We start from the raw sequence: 24,463 nt of genomic DNA on the forward strand, positions 1-24,463 counted from the left end.
GTGAACGTATAATTATGAAATAATATTGTATGCAGTTTATCAGACCTTCAAAAAGGCCTTGAAATATGGGAGAAAATGTGCATCAAGAAATAACTTTTTAACTTTTAATGTACCTAGTTAACGATCAATCACGGATGTCCTAAGAATGCGTAACACGAACTAAATGCGTTTACATCAGGTTTCCTTCCTAAGAACTAATGGTCTAGGAACAAAGTATGCCTAGAATGCCGGACACTGCTCTAAAAACCTTGATTGCTTCTATTAATAAAAGATACCAGTGTCGTGGAACGTTTAATGTGTTTAATTACACTGCATTATTAGAGTAAATAAAATAAACGCTTCAATGAATTTGGTTAAACGAACTTTAGAGATATTTTTATCAATAAAACAGAGGACTTAGTACGAGTTTGTTTTACGTTAAACGAGATCGGAAAGAGAGCGCGTTCGCCGCTCTTATTGGTTAGTTGATTTGCGCTGGCCAATCGGAGAGCCGAACGCGCTTTCGTTTTGATTTCGTTCAACGTAAAGCAAACTCGTATTAAGGGTACAATAGTCTGAATGCCAGAACATTGGGTCTGTGAAATAGTTTTTTTACCCGCTGCCATAATTTGCGAAAATGTGTGCATATCCATTCACCTGAGAAGACCACCTACCTCACCTTGGGTCAATAACTGTCTGAAGTACAAAATGTTTATTGATTTTGTTAAAAAAATAGCGCTTATTCTAAAGCTTAACCAACGCTTGTCTCAGTTTAAAGTTATAATGTTGTCACTGTACTCGTACTACTCGAGCATACCATTTAAGGTTTATAATAAATCGACGCTAAAGGCAGTAAACAGACAAACGCACAGCGTATTTGCATATCAATATGGTAAATAGTGTTTTATAATACAGTCATGCGCACCATTGGTGATCGATTTGTAAGGAATTATCTTCGACGTAGAAACTCTAGGCTTCCCTATAAGTAAGAAAGGAATCTCATAATTGTTTTTAATGTCCGTCGTATTTTCATTACAGAATCAAAAACTTTAGACGATGTTGTCTCCAGTCAACGAAACTTTAATTGGTTTTATCTACTTACTAGCGACCCTTTGTTTTATACTATGTAGTGATTTGGACAACAAAACAATGCATGTTTTTTTTTCATTATCTAATCACACTTGCAATCAAAAATGCAATTTTGATATCCTGGTTTAGGGAACAGAGAGTAAAGTTCCCTAAGAAAAGGAGGATCCTCCGACCAGGCGAGGTGATCAGCCTGGCGGGCTTTCTGCCCAACTGTTGTTCGTTGGGATTTTCTATCCGTGTTAATTCGCATGCAAACTTCATATGTGCGATGCAGGATATTTGTGACGTCATCCGTTGATTTGCTCGTCGATAGTCTATGTACGACTTCTGTCATCTGTCACTTGTCACTTGTCAATGTGACGCCACATCACTCCCCCCCAAGACCGGAGGTCGATCCTGTTGAGACGGCTGTCGATGCTTGAGATGAGCGGTGCCAGAGCCAGTGAAGAATGTCCCTAGTTCCAGTGAGTCGGAACTGTGCCGCTGAATGCCCAGTGAGTCGGGTGAGCGGTGCAGGGTGATACTCCAGTGAGTCGGAGTAGTGAAGCTCGCAGTGTCCCACGGTGAGTCGGGGAATTGATGCCGCGAGGGTAGGTGCGTAGTGGCTGGCGTCTGCGTTGACGGGAGGAAGACGTCCTCAGACCGTGTGCAGAGTGCTGTGCCTAGACGCTGATGAGGCCGTAGGGAAGAACCAGGCTGCATATCTTCGATGTAGCGTGTGGTGGTCCCTGATGAGGCCGAGGATGCTGGTTGGCTGCGACTTGATTACCGCTCAGCGGAGAAGTGATGGGTGAGGGAGATGGCGATAAGGATGACGGTGCTGATCTGCTCCGTGAAGGTTGGTTTCAATCACGTCGGGGGTCACCACTTTTAGGGAACAGAGAGTAAAGTTCCCTAAGAAAAGGAGGATCCTCCGACCAGGCGAGGTGATCAGCCTGGCGGGCTTTCTGCCCAACTGTTGTTCGTTGGGATTTTCTATCCGTGTTAATTCGCATGCAAACTTCATATGTGCGATGCAGGATATTTGTGACGTCATCCGTTGATTTGCTCGTCGATAGTCTATGTACGACTTCTGTCATCTGTCACTTGTTACTTGTCAATGTGTCGCCACACTGGAATTATCCTTATAGTAGGACAAAAAAGTATTGGGGTCGAGATAATGTAAAGATGAATCATTTAATGCATTTTGATCCACTGATAAACTAAAAAAATGTCAACGGCATTGTTAAATGAGACATAACAAACAGCAATTTCTTTACAACAAGAACTCTTGATGTTTATCTAGAAAGTTAGTATAGGAGATAAAATTAATATCATCATAAATATTTCCGTACACAGATAATTTGTATTAAGAGCCCATTGTCTGAACGATGGCAAGATAGCGTTGGAGACAGTACGTAACATAATGCAATGTAATGAATAGAATATTGTCAAATGTAATGAGCTGTGACAATGGTGTGACGTGTGTCGGACGAGTATGGTGCTCATAAAAAAAGACTGCATTGAAAAGTTGTTTTGGAACATTTGAATTTTGATTGGCAGTGTTTTGATTACTTGGAGCGCAAATATGATTGAGTGATATGACAATACACAGCGTGAAAAAACTTTATTTAAAAAAGGGAACTGTCTTCAGAAGTTGAGGTGTGTACTTCCATTTTTTAAGTATTATACCTAAGAGAACCTTCTTTTTTAAGTCGGTTAAAAAGGTAATGAAATGCTACAAGTTACTAAGAGTTTCTGGTTATCAAACATGTGATGCATCTAACTCTCAATATTTAAACTGTACTCGCGAAAAATTACACCAGTTCTGACAGAGACAAAATATTGATCGGAACTGCTAACATTTCAATATTGGTCAGAAAACAGATGGTTGATTTCTATACTCAATATCCTCGACAAACATTTGGTCAACATTCTTCTATTGCGTATAAATTCCTCACTAATTATGCGTAACCTTTATAAACGTGTATTTTGTAGTGTACGAAAAAATCTGTGCAAACAAATTGACAAAATAAATCAAATATCCCTTTCAACATACAGACTGTCTTTACGCTTAAAATCATGAAACAATCTGATATTGTAGTCAATATTTGACAAATAGGTATTGCTGGAACACATACAAAAGAAAGCCCAAGTGGTACCCAAAGTGGAAAAAACTTTCTGCATCCATTCTATTGGAAAATCTAATTAATGATGTTAAAATACAATAGATACAATTGCAGTACAATAGATACGCAACGTTTAATTCGAACTAGACAATAAAATCATCAATCCAAGATCAGCCAATCAATGTGACAGCGAAGGTCAAGCTAGCATGGTCCCATCCAATGAATTCAAAGCCACATGATGTCAATATTACATCATCAGTAACCTTGTTGACCAGCCATAATACTGGTTTAGGGTATTATTTACTTGCTTTACTATTCAATAGACTACCATTTGTGGATAAAATTGCGAGTCTGTTCGGATTTGTTGGTTTAATTAAAATAGTTGAACCACTGATTTCGTGGTAGTACCTATATTTGTTAGGGAAGATCTATTCTTTTTTTTTGGGACAAGCCCGCCGCAATCTCCCTTAACGCTGCAACTTCTATCAGCCATGATCTACGGTAGATACAACACTACATGTATGACTGTCTTGGATTCTGCAACGAAATAAATAGGGAATAATAAGGAAAATCTATGTGTATAATTGTATATGAGAAGAAGGATAAGGGTATGTAGTATTTTTGGCGTGTCAAGGAAAAGGTCTACATGTCCCAAGAGCCTTTCCAATTGGAACTTATCCAAAGTTCTGTTCGTCCGTCGAAAAACGTCGTCTTATTTGTTTTTCTCTTCAACAGGAATAAATTGGTGCTCTAGAGGTTTTGCTGTTTTGAATCTTGTTGACGAAATTAGATGATGGTTAGCTAATAGACGTAGGATATTATCCTGGTACCCAGTAGCTTCAAGGATTTTTCCATTTTATTCTAATAGTTAAATCTTTTTCCTCCATCGCTACATTGTTCTTCAAGTTGCGTACACCGTCTAGGTAAACTCACATTATGTACACAACTGCCTTACATTTCCTTGGTTACTGTTTAGTGTTTGTAAATCATCAAACAAAATATTTCAAATATTTACTACTTTACAACAGCTACACGCAAGCGCGCTGTATCGTTTTCACAATATCAACCTTTTCACCAACACGTTAAGGCTTACTTTCGAGGCTCTCGCTACACATTTCGTTGGTCCATTGTGATACCACACGCATGCGCGTCGACCTACCCCGCTTACTACGACAGGGTTCTACAGTTGCCATTTCACCTACTTTCTACTTTTCCCCTATGACGATAAGGTTCTATTTCAGATCTCGTTTCATTTAGAACCATTTCATCTTATGTTTAATCAGCTGTGTGTCCCCAATTGATAATTCAGTTAGTGCTGAGGCTGCCGGCTTAAAACCTGGGCCGTATTTTTACTAAAAGAAATAAGAAAAATAAAAGTGATCTGTGAAACTGGTGCTATTGTCTGTGATTGGTGGTTTTGAAAATAGAACTGCAGATTTGAGGTTATTTGTGATAAAAAGATAGGTTATAATTTCGTTGCCCGAGCAACGTCATTCGGGAGTGTGCAAAATTGTCTGCATTTGTTTTGTTAACCGATTTAAATGTGTATTTTGATTTTAGAATATTTTTTTCCAATGGCAGCCATTTTTTGCGTGTGCCAATAAGTAATCCAATTTGTGTGCGCTCCGTGACCGACCGGTCAATATGGATAAGATAATGGGATCGACTTTTATTTACGTTGAAATGATAGAAGGTATCTTGAAATGAGGGCAATTTTGTTATTTATTCGTGGGAAGGCCAAGATAATTTTAGATAATAATGTGGAATCTATTTTTACGAAAATATTCTTATTTTTAAACTTGTGGAGTAACTAATTATCTTGCATCTGGTAAAAGACGAGTCATTAAGTTCTGTAACACAATATTCGTACAATTATAAAAACGTGGCCTCGATTTACCTGATGTGAGGTTTGTCTTATTTGCGACCGTACTCTGCCAAATTATTTCACGGGCCTTGGCTTTGCTGATTTATGGGTTTTCCTCGACATATGTACGGTATTGTTCCAAGGTCTGGTCTAATGTACAGCATAATTGCGTACATTTGCAAATCTAGGTGGGTAAAGATGAAAAAAGAAACTTCAATATTAAAGATCCTCTAAAATATTTTAAACATAAATTATCACCTGTAGTAGATAAACTGTTACAAGCTTAACAGTATGAAAAATCAATATAATAATCCGGGAAAACCTGAGGGTGAAATACCTAATACTTTCTATATGCCTAAGGGAATGGGACTACAAAAGTGGAAAGGTAACACGACCAGTGAAAAGTTAAAACAATCCATTCATATTTAATAACAAAGACTTCAATAAGTATAAGTTTACAAAACGAAACGGTCGAGATAATGTTTGAGATACAAAGTTTGTTACAACAGCTGATGAAACAAGCAGTAGTATCCCAAGCCATTGTACATTCAGCCTCGAGCCTGTGTAACAAACCTGCAAATATTTAAATCAAATATTGTGCGTATTGTGACTACCTGTCCCGCGTGACGTCATACAGTGCAAACATTATGGCCGATGTGTTAGATTAGAATAATGTTCATACGTGACTCTACTGGTTCACGTTTGAGCAGCTGAGGTAAGATCATATCCTGTTTCTTATTGTTTTTTGCTTTAATTCATACTTTTTGGGTTGGATTACTTTACATTATACTAAATTTGCTCTAGACTAAAAAAAACATTATCGTTTTCATTCGTTACCGAATCATTTTCTATCTAAAGCTTTTTGTTCAGTCAATTCTAACATCAATCTGTTAAAAACAAATTGTAAGCTGATTGCTAAAAAAACTACAATCAAACAGGTCTAAGATGTTTGATCTGAAGATTATTGACGATCAAACTTGAATTGCATGATTTGCACTTACGTACATTGACCACATTTCTATTTTAAATCGACAAGTCGTGTTTATGATCTAAGGCGTGTACTTGTATGTCTATGAACATGATTGTGAAGCTAAATATCTGCCTCTACTTTTGTCGTGATTCATCGTTAAAAGTAGTATACATTTCTCTGCTTCCAAACGTGACTGTAATAGTAATTAAAGTGAGGATATAGAAATAAATGTAGCATTTGATCTACTAATAGTACTTCCTGCAAACGATGAGCACGATTACAATTATCTGGCAATTGCCATCTTTAATTAAGCGTCTTAAATTAACCACGTCCCTCCTGATTGAAATACTATTGATCGAATTCTATTTCTTGCGTTTCTCAATGCAATGCGCAGACAGACCAATATTTTATGAAACAGCTCTAAAGTAATGGAAGGAGTTCCATGTCCTATTTTCTAGTCCTTGGCAACGTTCATGTTTTACAATTGAGTGTTGTATCCGTCTTTGTCTGTTATGTTCATTCTAACCACATTTTATTTTGATAATGAATCATCACTATAATTAACCCTAATGTGATCATCTCTCAGCAAATCACGGTCATAATGTGCATAAGGATAAAGATCTTCAACAAAAAGTTTCTGTTTACTAAGATCTAAGATCAAAGTCCGTATTTCCACTGTCACGTTCGAATAGAGTTGTCCGACTGTCCACAGCTTATTGACAAGTTTCGTTTTCAATACCAACGGAGCGAGACGATTCGTCCACTTCGTTGAATACTATGAATGCTTCTCATTTATCATCCACAGCCTAACTGTCACGCGTAACAACGTTAACGTCTTCCTTAGATTTATTGTCGTTCTTAGGCAATGCTATAGGTACACTTAGTTCTACATTTCCACTGTTTTCGTATGCAAATGGGTAGTGGTAATTAGCACTAATTTACATCGTGTGAAGTCAAGTGGTCTATGTTGTTTCAATCAATCATGATGATTCAATCAAGTTATTGCGTGTTGCGAAGTTCTGTTTCGTTTTACTGCTGTACTGTGACATAAATATTCGTTTTCCAAAACATAAAAATGTTATGAAGTTGTCACAGTACCGAGTTGTTGTCGGAATTACAGCGATTCTCGTCATTTACATCATTTCGTTCCGTATTAAAATTCATGGCGTGTTTGCCATGCATGTAGCGGTCGCACGCGCAGCATTACAATGAGATATCTGATGGTGGACGGTGTTAGGATGTGTTCTCATTGGACAGTAGGTGATTGGGATCACGTAGTATTAGCGTTCTTGACCGTTAGCATCGAATTACCCTTTACTTACATACTTTTACAAATGTATCGTTATTTCTGCACTTAGTTTATTTTTAAAACAAGTAACAAGCACCGTTAAGCTTGTCTAGTAGATCACCATTATGTCGTAACCCTTAGAAATGGAAACTATGGCTGGTTGCCGTCATATCCGGTTGTTCGCCGTCAACCATGGGATTAGTCTATCGTGCCGTGATTTGATTTGCAATACCGCTTCCATATTGGACGGATACGATCACCATAACTATCATAAGTACCTACTTACACTGGATTTTCCATTACGAAGTGAGAGGAATACTAAACTACACAACAAATGCTAGTTTACTTTGAAAAGCCCGTCCGTAGTAGTAAAATAATAAATTTACAAGCCAATCGGCGTCTATACTTTATTACTATTAGCCAATTGGAATATCTGTTAATAGTGTATTTTATACAATTTCAATCGTAAAGTAGAATTGAAGCGACTTATTGTTATTCGATTATCTGACTTAGAACTGTGCGTATATTAAAAGTAATTTATTGCTTTCGTGATATTTATTTTAATAAGTAGACTTTATTGTAATTTGTAGCAGATAGCTATAAAGAATACTACAGGGAATACGCTACAGGGAATATACCTCTATTGGAATTTAATTTAGAAATTACGTACTAGGTACAAGTTCAGCTGCAGACTGCCTAGCGAGTTATCGGGACTTCGGCTCAAAAGCAGTAGACTAGTAACGGGGTGTTTTTATATTGTATCATCCAATAACACTCCCTCTCGCCTCGCCCAAAGCGAGAGAAGTCATTGGATGATTTTCCCTCCTCAGAAAAAAGGTACAAGTTCCGTTCCTATTAAACAATACCAAAACCATAACACTCGAGTTCAACGCTCTCTACAAACTATTACGTATCTTGCTCAATCATTCTTTATGTTCATAGCTTATAGCTTGAATCTACTACAAACACTCGTAACGAATAACCATCATCTCTCCGCGTAGTAGTAAATAACCCAAGTACTTCGCTTTTCCGAGGCGAGGCGCCACGACACTCGTGCCAAACTATAAAATGACAGATCTAGCCAGACTCCAAGTCGCCGACAACAAGATAACAGAATTATTCTGCTATCAATGCGATAAATTGCAATAAAGTGACAGCAGAGTAGAATGCAATTGACACCACACCTATTCGTTCCGCGGGTGTCGTGAAAGTCTACTCAGAAAACTAAATATTGACAGAGAACGAGCCAGCAGCACTCTCTGATACACCATTTTTTAAGGACCAATATCATCTAATGCCTTCTCCCGCCTTGGGCGAGTCGCGAGGAAGTTTTAGAATCTTACTTACTAATTACCACCCCGTTCCTACTCCTGCTTTTTTTATGGGACTTGCCGGTAATCGAGCAGACGTATTACCTGATGGTAAGCAATCGCCGCCGCCCATGGACACTTGAAACACCAGAGGCTTTACAAGTGCGTTACCGGCTTTTTGGGAGTTAGGAATTTAAGGGTTGTTGTTCGGGAATGGGGATGGGAAAGATTGGGAACGGAGGAATTTGGCCTCCGGTAACCTCACTCACACAACGAAACACAACGCAAGCGTTGTTTCACGTCGGTTTTCTGTGAGGCCGTGGTATTACTCCGGTCGAGCCGGCCCATTCGTGCCGAAGCATGGCTCTCCCACACTTAAAACGCTTATCGAGCAGGAGACCCGGTAAACCCGCTAGGCAGTCCGCAGCTCTTTTCTGATACACCTCCTTTGAACTGCGGTCTGCCTGTTTGTAGAGGAGGTCCATACTCTGCCTGTGTATCAAAGATTGTTAATGTCATGCATGTTTAATCCATTTAATATTAACCAAACAACGGGACGCGATACAATCCCGTTACTTCTCACACTTTTGATGACTTTATCATTCAAATTGATGCAATAACACCTTCTATTAACATACATGTTTGTCTGAGCATTGGAAGATATAGAATTATGAATAAAAGACGTGACTTCGCTCGAATAAAACATGTTAGGATCCTTCAATAACAAATTAGAATTACAAAATATTGTTTAACATTGAAAAATTACGGAGTTATTCATGGGTTCCGTGAATTTTATTATGTAAACTAGTTATTGCTTTACATCGGCTATAGAATACGTAAGGACATTGACAAATACATACGTTAACGAGGAATTGTTTTATATTGTGTAGAAATACAATACATATTTTAGTGTCATTGCCTACACGGTTGGCGCGGTGGCTGGGCAACTGGTTACCTTGCGACGTGTAGCGGGTTTGATTGCCGCACGGTGCAACACTTTGTGTCATCCATAAATTGTTGTTTCGGGTCTGGGTGTCATATGTATGTGAAATAGAGAAACGTCTTAATAAAAAATTAAATGTTTTTCTGTCATTACAGCCACGTGCCATATGTTTACAAATCATAAATAATAATCAATAAATTATTTAATAATTATTTTCAATATGTTATTACGTGTATCTTAAACTATTCCCTCAGGAATTATGCTTTGTTATACGAGAGGAATTTTATAACAGCACAAACACTTATTTTTATTATTTCCATGATGATAACATGCAGTGTTATTTATTAAACAATCGTTACTTATATGTATATAGCTGTATATAATGTACATAGACACTTATTGTTATTTACTTTTTTTATTATAAACTCTTGGGAACAGTAATAAACCTTTTCCATATTTTTTATGATATAAGACGGTAAACAAGCAGATGGATTATCTGATGGTTAACAATCGGCACTGCTCATAGATACGCGAAACAGAGGCGTTACAATTGCGTGGCCAAACTTTGAGGATTGTTGAGGATTAGGGAGATTGGGGAGGGGGTAATTGGGCATCCGCTAATGTCACACACATGACGAAAAAAAACGCAAGCGTTATTTCACGTCGGTTTTCTGATTAAAAATATCTTTTTGTTCATTTTGAGGTAATGGTATTCATTTCCCATGATGTTTTATATCCAATCGAAATGTAAGTAAAGCCATTACACCGAAAACTAATGACCATTGTTTATTCACTCCAAACGCCATTAGAAATGATACAGTATTAATTCCAACGCTCCACTTATCTGTAATAGAGCAATTTAAATCTATAGCCGACTAACGACCTTATTCTTTACGTGTTAAGGTCTTAATGGACCGTCAAAACAATGCGTTTTTTTGTTTCTGATCTTTCTCACGTAACTTTCTAGGTTGTGGGAATGGCATGTTTTGCGAATACCTTAGTGGCTGAGGAACTTGCTATTATATTATATGCGTTGCTATTGTTTTCGTTGGAATTTCATAGCCATTGTTACTCGTAGACTATGCTGTGGTCTATCGTATGGAGATTATGGACCTAACTATTTCTAGTTGCTACTTGGTGTAGGAATGATACTTATGAGAGCTCTGCTAATGGTGATTTTCCATCAGAGTCACAGCTTAGCAGTTCCACTGGTGGAAACTAACTCAACTAAGCCGTTTCTAATATGGAATGATGCGCGCTATGGATAGCTTCCCTACTATCGATACACCGCATACTTTAGCTGCACATCTTCCTCGCACAGCTAAGTAGCGTAATACTACAGTAGAAATGGTCACACAGTTTTACAGCTTAGCTATTACATCTTCGTAACATAGCTACATAGCACATCTCTGATGGAAAGCACCCTAAAGGCAGTGATTTCATTTCACCAGTCTTCTGCATCATCTTACGAAGATATCTCGCGGCTCACAACATTTCTAGAATCGTGACTAAAGTGTATGACTATAAACTAGTGCCCTGTGGTGTACCACCAGTTCCAGCAGTTGCAGTAGTTGTATTATGCTAAAAATTCTCTTTCTCTTAGAATATAACTATGTAATACCATGTTACCATTGTTAAAACTGTACAATTCAACTTTCATAGTGTCGTGTGACTCTCGCCTCATCCATGTGATTGTAGTCCAATAAACGATGGCTTCCTCCTTTCGTGATCTGCCGTTCTCTTACGTAAACTTAGAGTACGGTGCGTTGCCCTTTTAATGTTATAATTTAGAATTATATATTATAAACAACTAAGTTTGTGGCAACAACCTTTGAAATAGAACAATACTACACTATTACGATGCTTTTTGTAATCATATCACCTTGAAATAAAAGCTTTTATAGGTAGTACTTTTGCAGCTCAAAATCGTATCACCCAAAATTATCTACCATGACCTACAACAGCTGATTCTTAATACAAGATCAACCGTGTGACCGCTATGCGGGTCATTTAAAGACTGTAAACAAAAAGGTCAGCGCGGCCAATACGAGATGAACCGAGGTACAGTTACCAATAGAATGCACATGTTTATGCAAACGGCCACGGGCCACACCTGTACATTCACCGTTACCCGAATTCCTCAATATGTGGGAAAGTGACTTTACTACGCGACTGTACGACTGTACCTTACCTATGAACATTGTTACGCGCATTTTTGCAATTATTCTGCGACGCCAATAGACTTGTAAACTAAGTTCGAATATTGGGAGATTGTTTAAATTAGTTGTAATCAAATTACTTTATGAAGGGCCTAAAAGTTGAATAGAATTTAGGGGAGGGCTACACGAGGTTCATGATGCAAAAACCTCATTTCGGCTATTCTCAACGTTGACCTATCAAAATGATATGACCGCGATTCACGGACCGTTACCACCCATTCTGATATTGAAACACTGCATACCAGAAAATTCAACTATCTAAAATAATAAATACCAAGACATCGTTAACAAAACAAATACAGACAATTCAATTTCTTTATACAGAAGTTCTATAAACCCCAAGAAGTATGAACTGATTACGCAATATTGTAGCTAATATGTGCCAAATCGTCCACTAAGTGCCACTGAGGATGGACAGCCACGGGGACCGTGACTCCAGGAGCTCCAGGGCGAGCGACTCGCCCGGAGACACCATGAACGATGTCTACGCTGCGTGGCGTGAGTCTCCTCTAAAGAACCAAAGGGTCCTTTGCACATCACGTCTTTTTACCGTCGTTGTCAACACCTTTGTATAAGTGCGTCCATCTTGTTTACGTTAAAAACGTCATGTGCAAAGGCTCTTAGAATGTTTGGCACCATTGTAGCTAGTATCTAGCACTGATTTGCGAATCACTTTTTTATTCCTGTTTTTTTAGGGTTCCGTAGCCAAATGGCAAAAAACGGAACCCTTATAGATTCGTCATGTCTGTCTGTCCGTCCGTCCGTCCGTCCGTCCGTCCGTCCGTATGTCACAGCCATTTATTTCCGAAACTGTTGGGCCTACATAGTTGAAACTTTGTAGGTTGATGTATTTCGGTAACCGCTATTCGAATTTTAAATAAAAATTAATAAATTAAAAAAATTAAGGGGGGCACTCCATACATGGAACTGATTAAAAAAATTTTTTTTTTCAGCTAACATATCCGTGTTGGGTATCTATGGATAGGTCTTTAAAAAAGACATTAAGGTTCCTAAAACCATTTTTCGTCAAAATCAACCGTTTGAAAGTTAGACGCTTCCAAAGTGGAAAAATGAGTGTCCCCCCCCTCTAACTTTTAAAATAAGAAAGTGAGAAAACTAAAAAAAATATATGCTGTAGATTTCAATAGAAACTAACAACGAAAATTGGTTTGAACCAGATATCATTATTAGTTTTTAAGAAATAAAACATTTTCAAAAACCGCAAATATAACTTTGTCGTTCATACAAACACTATGTAAAACCAAGTTATTTTATAACTTTTATATTATGTCATCTACTTGCTGTTACGGAACCCTTCATGGGCGATTCCGACTCGCACTTGGCCGGTTTTTTATAACGTATTTCATTTTGTTCTTAGTCTAACGTGTCTTCTGGGAAACTATCCTGGGAAGTATGTTGTTAATAATTCTCTGTTAACAAACAATCGTGTTTGCTACCATTTGCTATTCATATTACGAGTCGAAACAATGATACATATATTTTCTCAGCACAAAACAAACGACCAAGAATTGTCATATGAACTTCGATAGATGTCCTAGGATCGACCTAGACCCACATGCCATAAATTCATTATGTAACAGACATGTGCAAATACAATCGAACTAGTTGGAAACAGCTATAAATAAACAAAACAAGTCCTTGCGAACGACTATCGATAGCTCTCTACCGTGACGTGGCACACAAATACACAATAACATACGACATTATTAACGCTGCTCCAATTAACTTTTACACGTACGACATAAAGTCCATATTGCTTTGCCGTATGCATTTTTTTGTTAGCACATTCGTTTATACTATTGTTCGGGACACAATAGTGTGTCAACTAAGGAGCTGAATTTGCAAACGAATTCTGTTGTGGCCAACGTTGCTACATAATGTGGTGATTGGTCAGAGCGTTGCCAAACAATGGCGAGTAATGATAAAGCCATCAACACTTATCTGCTTTTGACTTTCGTAACATTTCGCGGACATCTTCACGTTTATCGGTCACCTTGTTACCTTCAATTTCCTTATCCTCTTACAAGTTACATCTGTCATCTCTTGTCAGAAACTTCTTTTACATTCTATCAATGACTTTGGATTATTATTATTCAATACTTACTTCCTACTGACGTAAGTAATTGCTAACATAATAATTAGTCTTGAAGTTACTGCAATCAATATTAAGAAACTCATCACATTCACGAATGTGTCGAGTTACATCGATGTGTGAAAGCAATGGTAATTGCCAATAGTAAACTTGTAATGAATTTGCCATCGATGTTATAAAGAATTACGAGTTGCAACATAAGTTGCTTTGTTAATTAATTTCTTCGATTTGATTCATAGTACCTAGTAATGTTTATTGCAGAATATTAATAGTTCTAAACACTTTCTATCTATACATACGCGTTAGTCATAACTTTAGTCTACATCCGTGTTTCATCATCGACTGATATAAATGTACAGCTAACAGCACATAAAGCTATCCTTTTATTTTATATATTTTGAACTTTATTGTCTTATACTTACAAAACTAAGTCCTACGCCACGTCTGCCTGTCTATCCGCTGTTAACTGGATTCTTGCTGAGCGGATTTTGGTGCAGTTTGCATCAGAGGGTAAAGTTGAAGTGTGTAATTCGTGAAACCAAAGTTGCGAACGGAAATCTAGTTTTGTAACGTACCTACTCAAAATTTTATTACGAGACAGTGTGGTGATTGTACATAACAATATTTAACGAAAGAATATACATAACTGTGTACACATTATTTATATCGCCAGTTATGACTCCCAATTAAAGGAGAACTACAGAGTGAAATGTTTACAATACAACGGTCAGTGTAATATGAAATGTCTAAAAGATAATTTTCTCAATTCCAGATGAGATGCTAGAAGGTGAGGGTGCGGGGCTGGCAGCCAGGGTTGCTGAGCTGGAGGTGCGGTGCGCTCGCCAGGCTGAGGAGCTGCTGTGTCTCCGGTCGACCCTCGCTGATGCCCTGAGGAGACTCAACGCTCTCGAGGGTCGAGCCCCCACCGCACCCAGCGCGGGACAGAGAAATGGTGCTTATTCTGGTGAATATTATTTTTGTTTATGACAATGGGTATCTTAACTAAAAATCACGGTTAACTCACGTATTATTAAAGGAGAAAAGCTCTACTAGTTTCGAGTCACAGAGGTACTCTTCATCATGAGCAGCGTGCGTAGGCTGCGCGACGTCGCCGAGTCTGCGCACGCTGCTCATGATGAAGAGTCCCTCTGTTTAATTTAGTATGTCTCACGATAGTTATTATAAAAAACAATAGGTATCTGTTATTGGAGGAATTGGTTAAATAGATATTATATAACATTAATAAGTGAACTGTGTATTAGAAAGAACTTTTGTCTAATTATGTAACTCATAGCTTCATTAACTTCTGTCACAGAAGCTATAAGTATTAGTTAGATGTCGCGGGTTTAATAGCACTAAATCGTTTTTGATGTTTACCATTGACTCCGATTCAAAGTAGACTGTCGAACCTTAGCTTTGATAAAATTACCGGTCAGTAAATTAAAAACAGTTGTTAATTATATTGCTCTTATAAACAAGCGATAAATCATTTAAGAATAAATAAATTGTATACCATAAAACGAACAGTGAGAAAAAAAAGCATTAACGATGTTTGTTTTCGAAACTAGACGTAAAGCTTGATTGATAGGTACATTAGGTACAATGCCATTTGGTTTTAACATCATCATTAAATTAACTGTTAATTCATTGTTTTATAGTATTTATCATGTTGTTATGACTGAGTTTTTATGTAATATATACCATCACATATATACCGGCAGGGTCACCTAATGGTAAGCAATCGCCGCCGCCCATGGACACCCCATCCAACGCAACACCAGAGAACGTTACAAGTGCGTTGCCGATCTTTTGGGGTTAGGAATTTGAAGGTTGTTGGGGAACCGGGGATTGGGAAGACTGTAAGAGACAATGCTTGTTCTACGTGGAGGAAGGGGGCCTTTGTTCAACATTAGACGTCTTCCGATTGGTGATGATGATGATGATGAAGGGACATCACTTCCATGCATCTTAGCATACAAACAGACTAGTTAAAGTGTACCTACTTCACGCCCGAAAATTCCGATACTAAGAGCGTTTAGTAATAAAAATGTTGATAAAACTCCATACAAAATTAATTATTACAACATGGCGCGTATAAATCAATATTTACGAAACATTATCCTTTCACTGTTGGCTATAGTTTTTATATTTAATGCACTAAATTAATAGTTACATGACCTGGCCAGTGCACCGGTACATTAAGCTAGCCTTTCATAATATATCATTCGGTTGACGCGTTCCGATTATGTTATTAAATGTAGGACAGTGTTAATATGGTGTACGCACGAAGTAATGTATTATAGTTAGATGTATCTCCTATCAATTATATGTGCCTAGTACCTTGGAGTATATTAGTTAATTAGTCTCGATAGTCACTATGTCATAGGGGCTGAGACTACTGTTATGATTTGGCAAAATTTTAAGTCCAAGCTTGTTGCTTCCAAGCTAGATCCGGTTTTTAGTCAGTAAGAGTTTGACACTCCCTTTCGCATCGCCCAAGGCGAGAGAAGTAATTGGATGATTATCCTCCCACAAAAATAAAACTTGTTGCTTAGAATACGGTAAGTTAGTTTAAGTAACTGATGACTGTTCCGGAATGAATCTGACACAAATCTATTATCAGATCTCATTAACTTAATCTCATAAAATTCGGTTCAGTTATCAAGTTACATACGATAAAACTCTCCAACAACTTCATATAAGTTCCCAAATTGATATAAATCTTCAAATCACCTTCACCTTATTGAGCAGGTCTTTCTAGTTCATCGACCAATCGTTTGAGAACAAGCTCTTCGATTCACTATCCCACGGAAGCTATCCGTCTAAATGAGTATGTTAAAGCGAACCACTCTATTATAATTATGGGAAATCATGCTAATTTCCTTAATTAAAGTATAATTAATTAATTTCTACATACGCTTTGTAAGTAAATTAGGGGCGTGTGCTCTTTTTACGCGAATAGTTATTTACGAATAAAAGCTTTTTTCTGGGAAATTACTAATTATGTACTAGGTATGAAAATTTCAAAATCAATCTAGATGTTACTTATGTTTTTACACTGCGTATTGCCTAATCCGTGAAGCTCTTGAGTAAGTAGTAGCCTGATTAAAATACGGACAGCGGATTAAATTAGGATCAGTGGACAGCGAGCAAGGGTAGCTCGCCGTCCGACTAGAACCAGGCCCGATTGTACGGCGTGTCGCGTTCCGACTGAAGACTAGATTAAGTACATAGAAATATTTTGACTCTCTTAATAACCTCTTATTCTCTTTATTTCCAGGTTCTACGGGTACCCCCACCAGGGAACTACGACTGAAGCAACCCTCGTACCGGGAGACTGCCAAGAGGACCTCCAGTTACGGCTCCAATATATCCTCACTCCCACAAAGGTAATTATTACGCTATTGACTTAAAAAAGTGACTTCACACTAGAATTTTCTGGCAAGGAGGGTTTGTTACAAACATACAAATTCACATACACATCACTCCTAGACCCGGAACATTAATTTGTGCCGGTCGTCCAACCACTGCAACAACTATTTCATGGGCTTACTGATTGTGTGTACAATGTTTACATAGTAACTATCAAATTGTCTGCTTCAGAGAGTCAAAAACCTTACACTTTTTTTAAGAGGGCCAAATCATGCAATGACTTCTCCCGCCTTGGGCGAGGCGAGAGGGAGTGTCAAACCCTTACTGACTAAAAACCACCCCGTTCCTACTTCTGCCATTCGAGCCGGAGCCCCGGTAAACTCGCTAGGTAGTCCGCAGCTTCGGATCAGGCATCAGCCTTAGAGGTCTAGGTAGACTGGAGAAACTAATTTAAGACTTCATCTCCTCAGACGCGGTCCTCAGCACCAGTCAACGGGTTCCCTGCAGTCGGACTCGCCAGCGTCTTCCTCATCACTGTCACCAGCCCCATCACCCTCGCCCCGCGCCACTCCAGCACCACACCATGCACCCTTACAACCTTACAGGTATACATCTCATATCATAAAAGAAATTGTAGAAGCAAAAGCTTAGTATAGACGTTAAAATCATCTTGTAATAAGGTCGAGAATCTCTTGAAGTAATTTGACAGTTAGGAAGACTTTGATCTGTTTAGGGGTTTAGTACTAGGTAGTTTGTTTTATGTTTAACGAGATGGACATGAGAGTACGTCCGTGCACTGATTGGTTGGTACATTCGCGCCGGCCAATCAGATCGCCGAACGCTCTCGTTTCGTTTTCGTTCAACGTAAAGCAAACTCTTAGTAAGGGTCTAGTCTAGTGAAATGTGTACCTATCTCATTGTATATTTATGTGGTATTAGACTTAAAATTATTATTTGGGTTCGAGAGTAAGAAAATTAACTGTATGAGAATATAATTCTGGGTATAGTACCTTCTATAGAATGAGGTATCTGTATTTTACGTACATCTTATTCGTACCAAGAATGGGATTCCATTACGATGCTGTTGTATTGATAGTTAAATAAAAGTAAGTTACCATTGCAAAATATCATTAGATAATTAAATTCACAATAAGTTGCCATAAATACATATCACGCACCGTTTAACTAAATAAATAGTATTCTATAAAATCTTTCACTGACAGACTCATTAGATGAAGCTATAGCTACTTTTCCACCTTTTAATACAAGAATCGGCTAGTTGATTCTTTAACAAAATATACTCTCTAGCTTAGAGGAAGTTTTACTCAGTAGCTTAATGAAGAAACAACAACTAGAAATGTAGACTTCAGCTCAACTAGCCGCTTGCTTCCCAAGCCATTGCCATAGTAAGTAGCCTAGCGAGCTAGTTGGATAGTATGCTAGTATGGTAGTGATATCGTTGGCATCTAGATCACGAAACAACTCTACGTCCAGCAACCAGAGCGCCTCGCCCGGGGTCAACAACCTCACCAAGCGCTGGAACTCCACCGGAGACTTCAACGCCCAGGGTCTGCTGCCCAGCACTAGGTATGTTCATGTTACTATGCCGCCTCGGAGTAAGTGGGACTGTACTAAAGATGTTAATAAGGTAGCTATATTAACTAAAAATCACGGTTTACCCTCGTAAAGTAATGGAGAAAAGCTGTACTATTTTTGAGTCTCAGAGGGACTCTTCATCATGGGCAGACGCGGCGGCGATGTTCAACCAACGTCTCACGATAGTTATTTTAAAAAAAGGAAGGTATAATCAGAAAAACCAATTAAGAGGTAATCCTCAAAACTTCGCCTGACAAAGTTTAAAGTTGGAGTGTTGGTTGAACTCACTCCGTTATTCGTTCCTTAGCAGGAACAAATGAATCTCATGAGAGAATGGATGAGTCAAAACTTTACGAGTGAAAATTCCATCGTCCATAAATAAATCTGATACTTTATACAATTTTAATCAAATAACATCAATTTGTTTTAATACAAGAAGTAGGACTTGAAGGGGGGAGACTTAAATTCTCAGCTGTATAAACACTACCACCGCTTACTTCGAGGCCTCAAATCAAACACGCTTAAAATATTTCATTTGCTCTTTATTTTGCGCACGCAATTAGTTTTCTACCTACAACTCTACACTAGCGCCAATTTCAATGCAATTTGTCAAACTCTTGCTATCACAATGAGGGCTATCGTTTTCGTATCACTAGATGGCGATAGTAGCGCATGGTCCTGTTTAACTAATAACCTGGTTAACCATTCGAGAAAAGATTTGCCTAGTTTCAAGACGCCGCAAACTCCCTGTGTGACTTGAAACTAGTTGGGATTTTCTCGAATGGTTTATTTACATGAATAAACCGTATTTTTTGTCCCACAATTGTTATTATACAAAAGAGATTATAATAAAAAAATATTTATATTGTATAATGTATGCAACAAAGGACCTAAATGCTCACTAGCGCCATTTGCTAAAATACCTGACACGATAGCCCTCATTCCTTATTTTCCTGTAATGTCTAATTGTTTTTTGTACTCTCTCTAGATTCACTACAACAAAGTCGTTGCTAAACTTATATTCTAAGCCGTCACAAAATGGACCGATTCTGAAACATGGGTAAGTTAGTGAACGTTGACGTTGGTTGGTGATGGGCTCGTAACACTACTGGGACTAACTTGAATGCGTTTGGAGTTTTTTTTAGTTTAAAGTTTTTGCAGATACGGTGGTGGTATTAACTTGATTTACGGACAACCGAAGGGTGATATTCAAATTAACATTACTTAGATCTAAGTGCATCATTATGGTAGCCTTAAAATTATTTAATGACTGATGTTTGATTAAGAATAAGCTATAACTTGTAGTAAGCATGCTAGAACATATTCACTAAACAAAGATACTGCGTATGAACTTAAATATTAATTTCTGGGTAATCCTCCACTGGATTTTCCTCACTTTATTTCTCTTAAACGACAAATGATGAGAGAACTTGACCACCGAAAAGAATTCAAGCTTAAATATTTGTTTAACTACATCCAATCAAATATTTACGAGGTAATCAGTAATCATTAGTGGGCCTGGTGCAAAAACCGACAATTACAGGTTATTTAGAGTTGACGTAACAGATGCTACTCTACTGGAGATGTATAATGGATGACCTTGAGATCTATTGGTCTGTGACGATACGCCATGTATGTGGCTAGGTATATACATACATATTATGTTAAGACATGTGTACTGTAGTTGTGAATGAATATTTGTCGGAAATTGTCAGATACAACTGAATACTTACTCAATTTACACATATCGAATAAAACTTCAATTTGCCTACATACCGTACTATGAACGTAAGAATGCAAAGTCGAGACAAAACTTCCAACAAGGACGTTGCTATACCACCAGAGGGCGTTGTAGAAGTACACTTAATATGTTACAAGACAATCCTTTGCAGTTATGTAACTAATTCCATTGTGAAGATTAGTCTACTGCAATACAGAGGCCACAAAGTCAAAGTCAAAAGTCAAAATTATTTATTTCAATTAGACCAGGAAGGCACTTTTGAACGTCAAAGCAAATATAATAATATTAATAACGTCAGTCTGTCGGTCAGTCCTCTAGTGAAGCTATTTGCTCGTTCCAAAGTGTAGATTCCTATGGAGAAGAACGAGCAAGAAACTCCATAGGTTACTCTTTTCCAATCAGATTCACAATACAATTCATGGTTACATTGTTTCGATTGGTTCAACTATGTGAGAACAATGTAAAACTAATATTTAGTCAAAGTGATAGAAAAAGAAAATAACCCTGAGGACAACAATCTTAATGCAGTCTGGAGCTGACCAGTCCCAGTTGACAGCGCCCGTTCACGAACATGACACGTACACCAGCACCGCCCAACTCAACCATGTTGCAGGGAATCGAGCGATCCAATGCCCGTGCCACCGCCAATGAGACCTTTGAGTCACAATACCAAAGCTTCATGCCCAAACACTTATTTTACCTCGTCAAGTCGACCACGAACTGCAGAAATTATTGAATGCATGTTTTACCAACCAACCGTATGTATTTCTTATTAGTACGATCGCTAATAATCTTGATATTTGCATAGAAATACATTGACAGGTTCGCATGGTAATTTGTATGGTCGGTAGAGGAACAAAAACTTGTGTATTGTGTAACAATGCCCACGCTAGCGCATCTGATTGCTGTGTAATGGCCGTCCATCACATCATAGTCTTTAGTGTTGGGATTACTGTCGGCTTTCGGCTTATGCCGAGACATTAATATGTTAAACTCGGCTTTAGGTAGAACGGAATGTTATGTCAGAATAGACCTTATAATATTTTGGTTGTGGTGTAAAATTCCGCTCTGGATTTGAGGATACTTTACATTTTTGAAGCAAAATAAATATACTTAGGAAATTTTAAAAGCCACGCCTTAAAATCCCATTTAAACAAGAGCTCTGCTCGCTTTTTGACCAACTTCAAAAAAGGAGGTTCCCAGTTTGACCTGTATGGTTGTATGTGCGCGAATATCTCGCGTTTAGCCGATTTTGATGTGGTTTCCAGCATAGTATTTTGATCCTGACTAAGAAGGCGGTTCCCGTGATTTTAAAGTTTATGTTCAAATCAGAAAAGCGCATCGAAAAAATTAATTAACTTAACAAGTTGCTATCGCCATTGTCATTCGTCCTTTTTTCGGCTTATACACTTGATTTAGTTCAATCCCTAGTTGTCTATGTAGAAGAATGTATTGAATAGAATTTATAGAATAATAGAGCCACTTAGATATCGCGTGGGTGGCTCAAATATATCATTTTGTCCCAGGAAGCTGCCAGCCACTGAGAAATTGATGAGCGTTTTATTATATTCATCATTTAAATGTTAATCTGAGCCACCGTGTCGTTTAATGAAACTGCTCCGTTTTTGGACACTAGCTGAAACTGTTTCTAAACTGAATTAGTCATAGATTAAAGAATGGAGACAAAATATTGTTACGTATTTCTTTGTAAGATTATTCGGAGTTAAATATTTATGAATACAAAATGGATTTTTGGGGCTGGGCATTTTGTTAGACAATTGACAGAAATGCTCAAATTGTTTTTAGCATATTCAAATGTCATTTGTTGTGAATATTAAATATATCCTCATAATATTATTAATCAGTTTCCAGTATTATTTTTATATTAAATTAAATGGTTAGTTATTAACTTACTACCTACTTGTTAAGGATATTGAAGATGAATTTATACATATTTTCCTCTCATTTGCATACATACTCGTATTTTGCATTATTCCACTACAAATCCAGTCTTAGTATATGTGCTCTATTTTCTCTTTCATGAGCCAAAATGATCTTTCTATAAAAAATCTGTTGGCAGCAGTTTAAAAATAAAACAAATAGGTGACGTCTAATTTAATGTATGATGTTTGACCTTGACACAGGAACGTTGTACAATTGTGCCCATTATCTAGTCAACAACATCACCTGTAAAACGATAATATCCTTAAATCCTACTAAACGTCACCGCTGACATTGTTCAATCATGACGATGACTCACTACAGTTATAGAAGTATTCGCGAAACTCGTACAATGATGCTATAGTCATTAGGGCAAATGCTCATTGCTTCAATTACATTGCCGTTTATTCCATTAAAGTAGAAATGAACAGTTGATAAAACTCAGCAATGGAAATGGAACAACTCCTGCGGTTCAAGTAGTAAACTTGAAACTAACTTCATGGTTAGCTCATTCTTTACCGCACGCAGTCTGGCTAAGATATTCTCGGCAGCCGGCTGTATGAAACGCGACCGTGTCTCGCATACCGGTTTTAAAAAAGTTCGTGGCCGTATACTCGATATCCTTTGCCTTATTTGACTTTAAAAAAAGAATTTTACTGACAGATCTTTTGGCGCCATGGAAGAAGGGTAAAAACAGTTACTTTTTTCTAATATTTTAGAAATGTTTACAGTTATTACTGAATTGATATTATCCTTAGCAACACCGGCACCTTTTCTTTAGGTACATTTTAATTAAATAAATTAAACTAAATTGATTTGTACAACTATTAGTTCGCAGGTTGCTCACTTAAGTAGATTACTTCAACAATTTATTTAATTTGTTTGTAAATAGTACAGCTGTCCGATACGTAGGCATAGTACATTCACTGATGTTATCAGTGAGCGTTGATGATCATATCATTATATTTGTGTATAAAAGCATAACACATGTGTATTTTATTCTAGATTATTTAGTGTCGTGTAGTTGGACGCTGGCTTACTGCGCGGGTGGCTATAATATATTTTTGTAAATAGTGGGCCGATGCTAAACGCATCTTGGAAGTAACAATGTCATTCACCTCGATGTAAGTTCGCTTGGGATTTTTTGCGAATTCAGGCTTTTGTGTGTTTGCGGAGCGGTGACTTATTCTTTGCTAAAATAATGCTTCAACTAACTTATTAAACTTATGGTGGGCGGCGCTGAATGTCTCATCATATCGTCTAGATATCATCAGTGTGAGGATTTCGTGTTTTTTTTCCATATCTACACATTTCTATTTAGTTCCTAATCGACTCTAGCTTACTCTTCAGCTTCTCAGACGACATTAACTGAAACATTTCATACATAAACTATATTTTTGTCTCGTAAAGTTTCACTGCGTGTCCCCATACTAGAATTTTCCCTATCATTTGTCCTTTATAGTCTAGGTATTAAAATACATAAATCTACTACATACAAGTACTGATTAGACATCAGGTAAAATGCTTTTAATTTGTATGTAAAGTTATGACCTCAATAATCTAATAATAAAAGAGATATTGTAAAAATACGGAAAATAAATTGCGTGAGGAATTAGTAAACTATTGGACTTAATTAAAAGGAATATACTATACATAGGTACTTATTTAGATAAGGTAAGCCCTGTGGACAACAACGTATTACCACTATGTTGTTATTTACAAACATTTTTTTAACAACAACCAGGTCTTGGTCTTCTATGCTGTGTACATATATTTACTTGTTTATATATCTCTGATTTGTGTGTCTTGTTTTCTAATATTTACTAACATATTGCACTTATACATCTCACATTAACATATTGTATAATTACTAATTAAGTACTGCTTTTAATAACATACCAATAAGTGTTTGTTTACGTTTTAGTCTTAA

General features: G+C 37.4%; 1 protein-coding gene across 14 annotated transcripts in view; it reads left to right on the forward strand.

Moving 5' to 3' along the window:
* The window catches only part of LOC118267389 (echinoderm microtubule-associated protein-like 2), a 64,832-nt gene that overhangs the window by 22,519 nt on the left and 17,850 nt on the right, over positions 1–24,463 (forward strand). The window contains exons 1-6 of one of the 14 annotated variants that reach the window (XM_050694276.1): positions 2,693–2,709; positions 14,656–14,847; positions 17,164–17,272; positions 17,726–17,860; positions 18,726–18,842; positions 19,840–19,911. In XM_050694276.1, the coding sequence (XP_050550233.1) occupies positions 14,661–14,847; positions 17,164–17,272; positions 17,726–17,860; positions 18,726–18,842; positions 19,840–19,911 (620 nt within the window). In that variant the 5' untranslated portion in view covers positions 2,693–2,709; positions 14,656–14,660. Of the gene's footprint in view, positions 1–2,692; positions 2,710–4,488; positions 4,619–12,094; positions 12,269–14,655; positions 14,848–17,163; positions 17,273–17,725; positions 17,861–18,725; positions 18,843–19,839; positions 19,912–24,463 lie in introns of those variants that run through there. The other 13 variants (XM_050694268.1, XM_050694267.1, XM_050694271.1 and 10 more) reach the window with 13 other exon arrangements.

The sequence above is a fragment of the Spodoptera frugiperda genome, chromosome 6, assembly GCF_023101765.2.
Source record: "Spodoptera frugiperda isolate SF20-4 chromosome 6, AGI-APGP_CSIRO_Sfru_2.0, whole genome shotgun sequence".
Lineage (NCBI taxonomy): Eukaryota > Metazoa > Arthropoda > Insecta > Lepidoptera > Noctuidae > Spodoptera > Spodoptera frugiperda.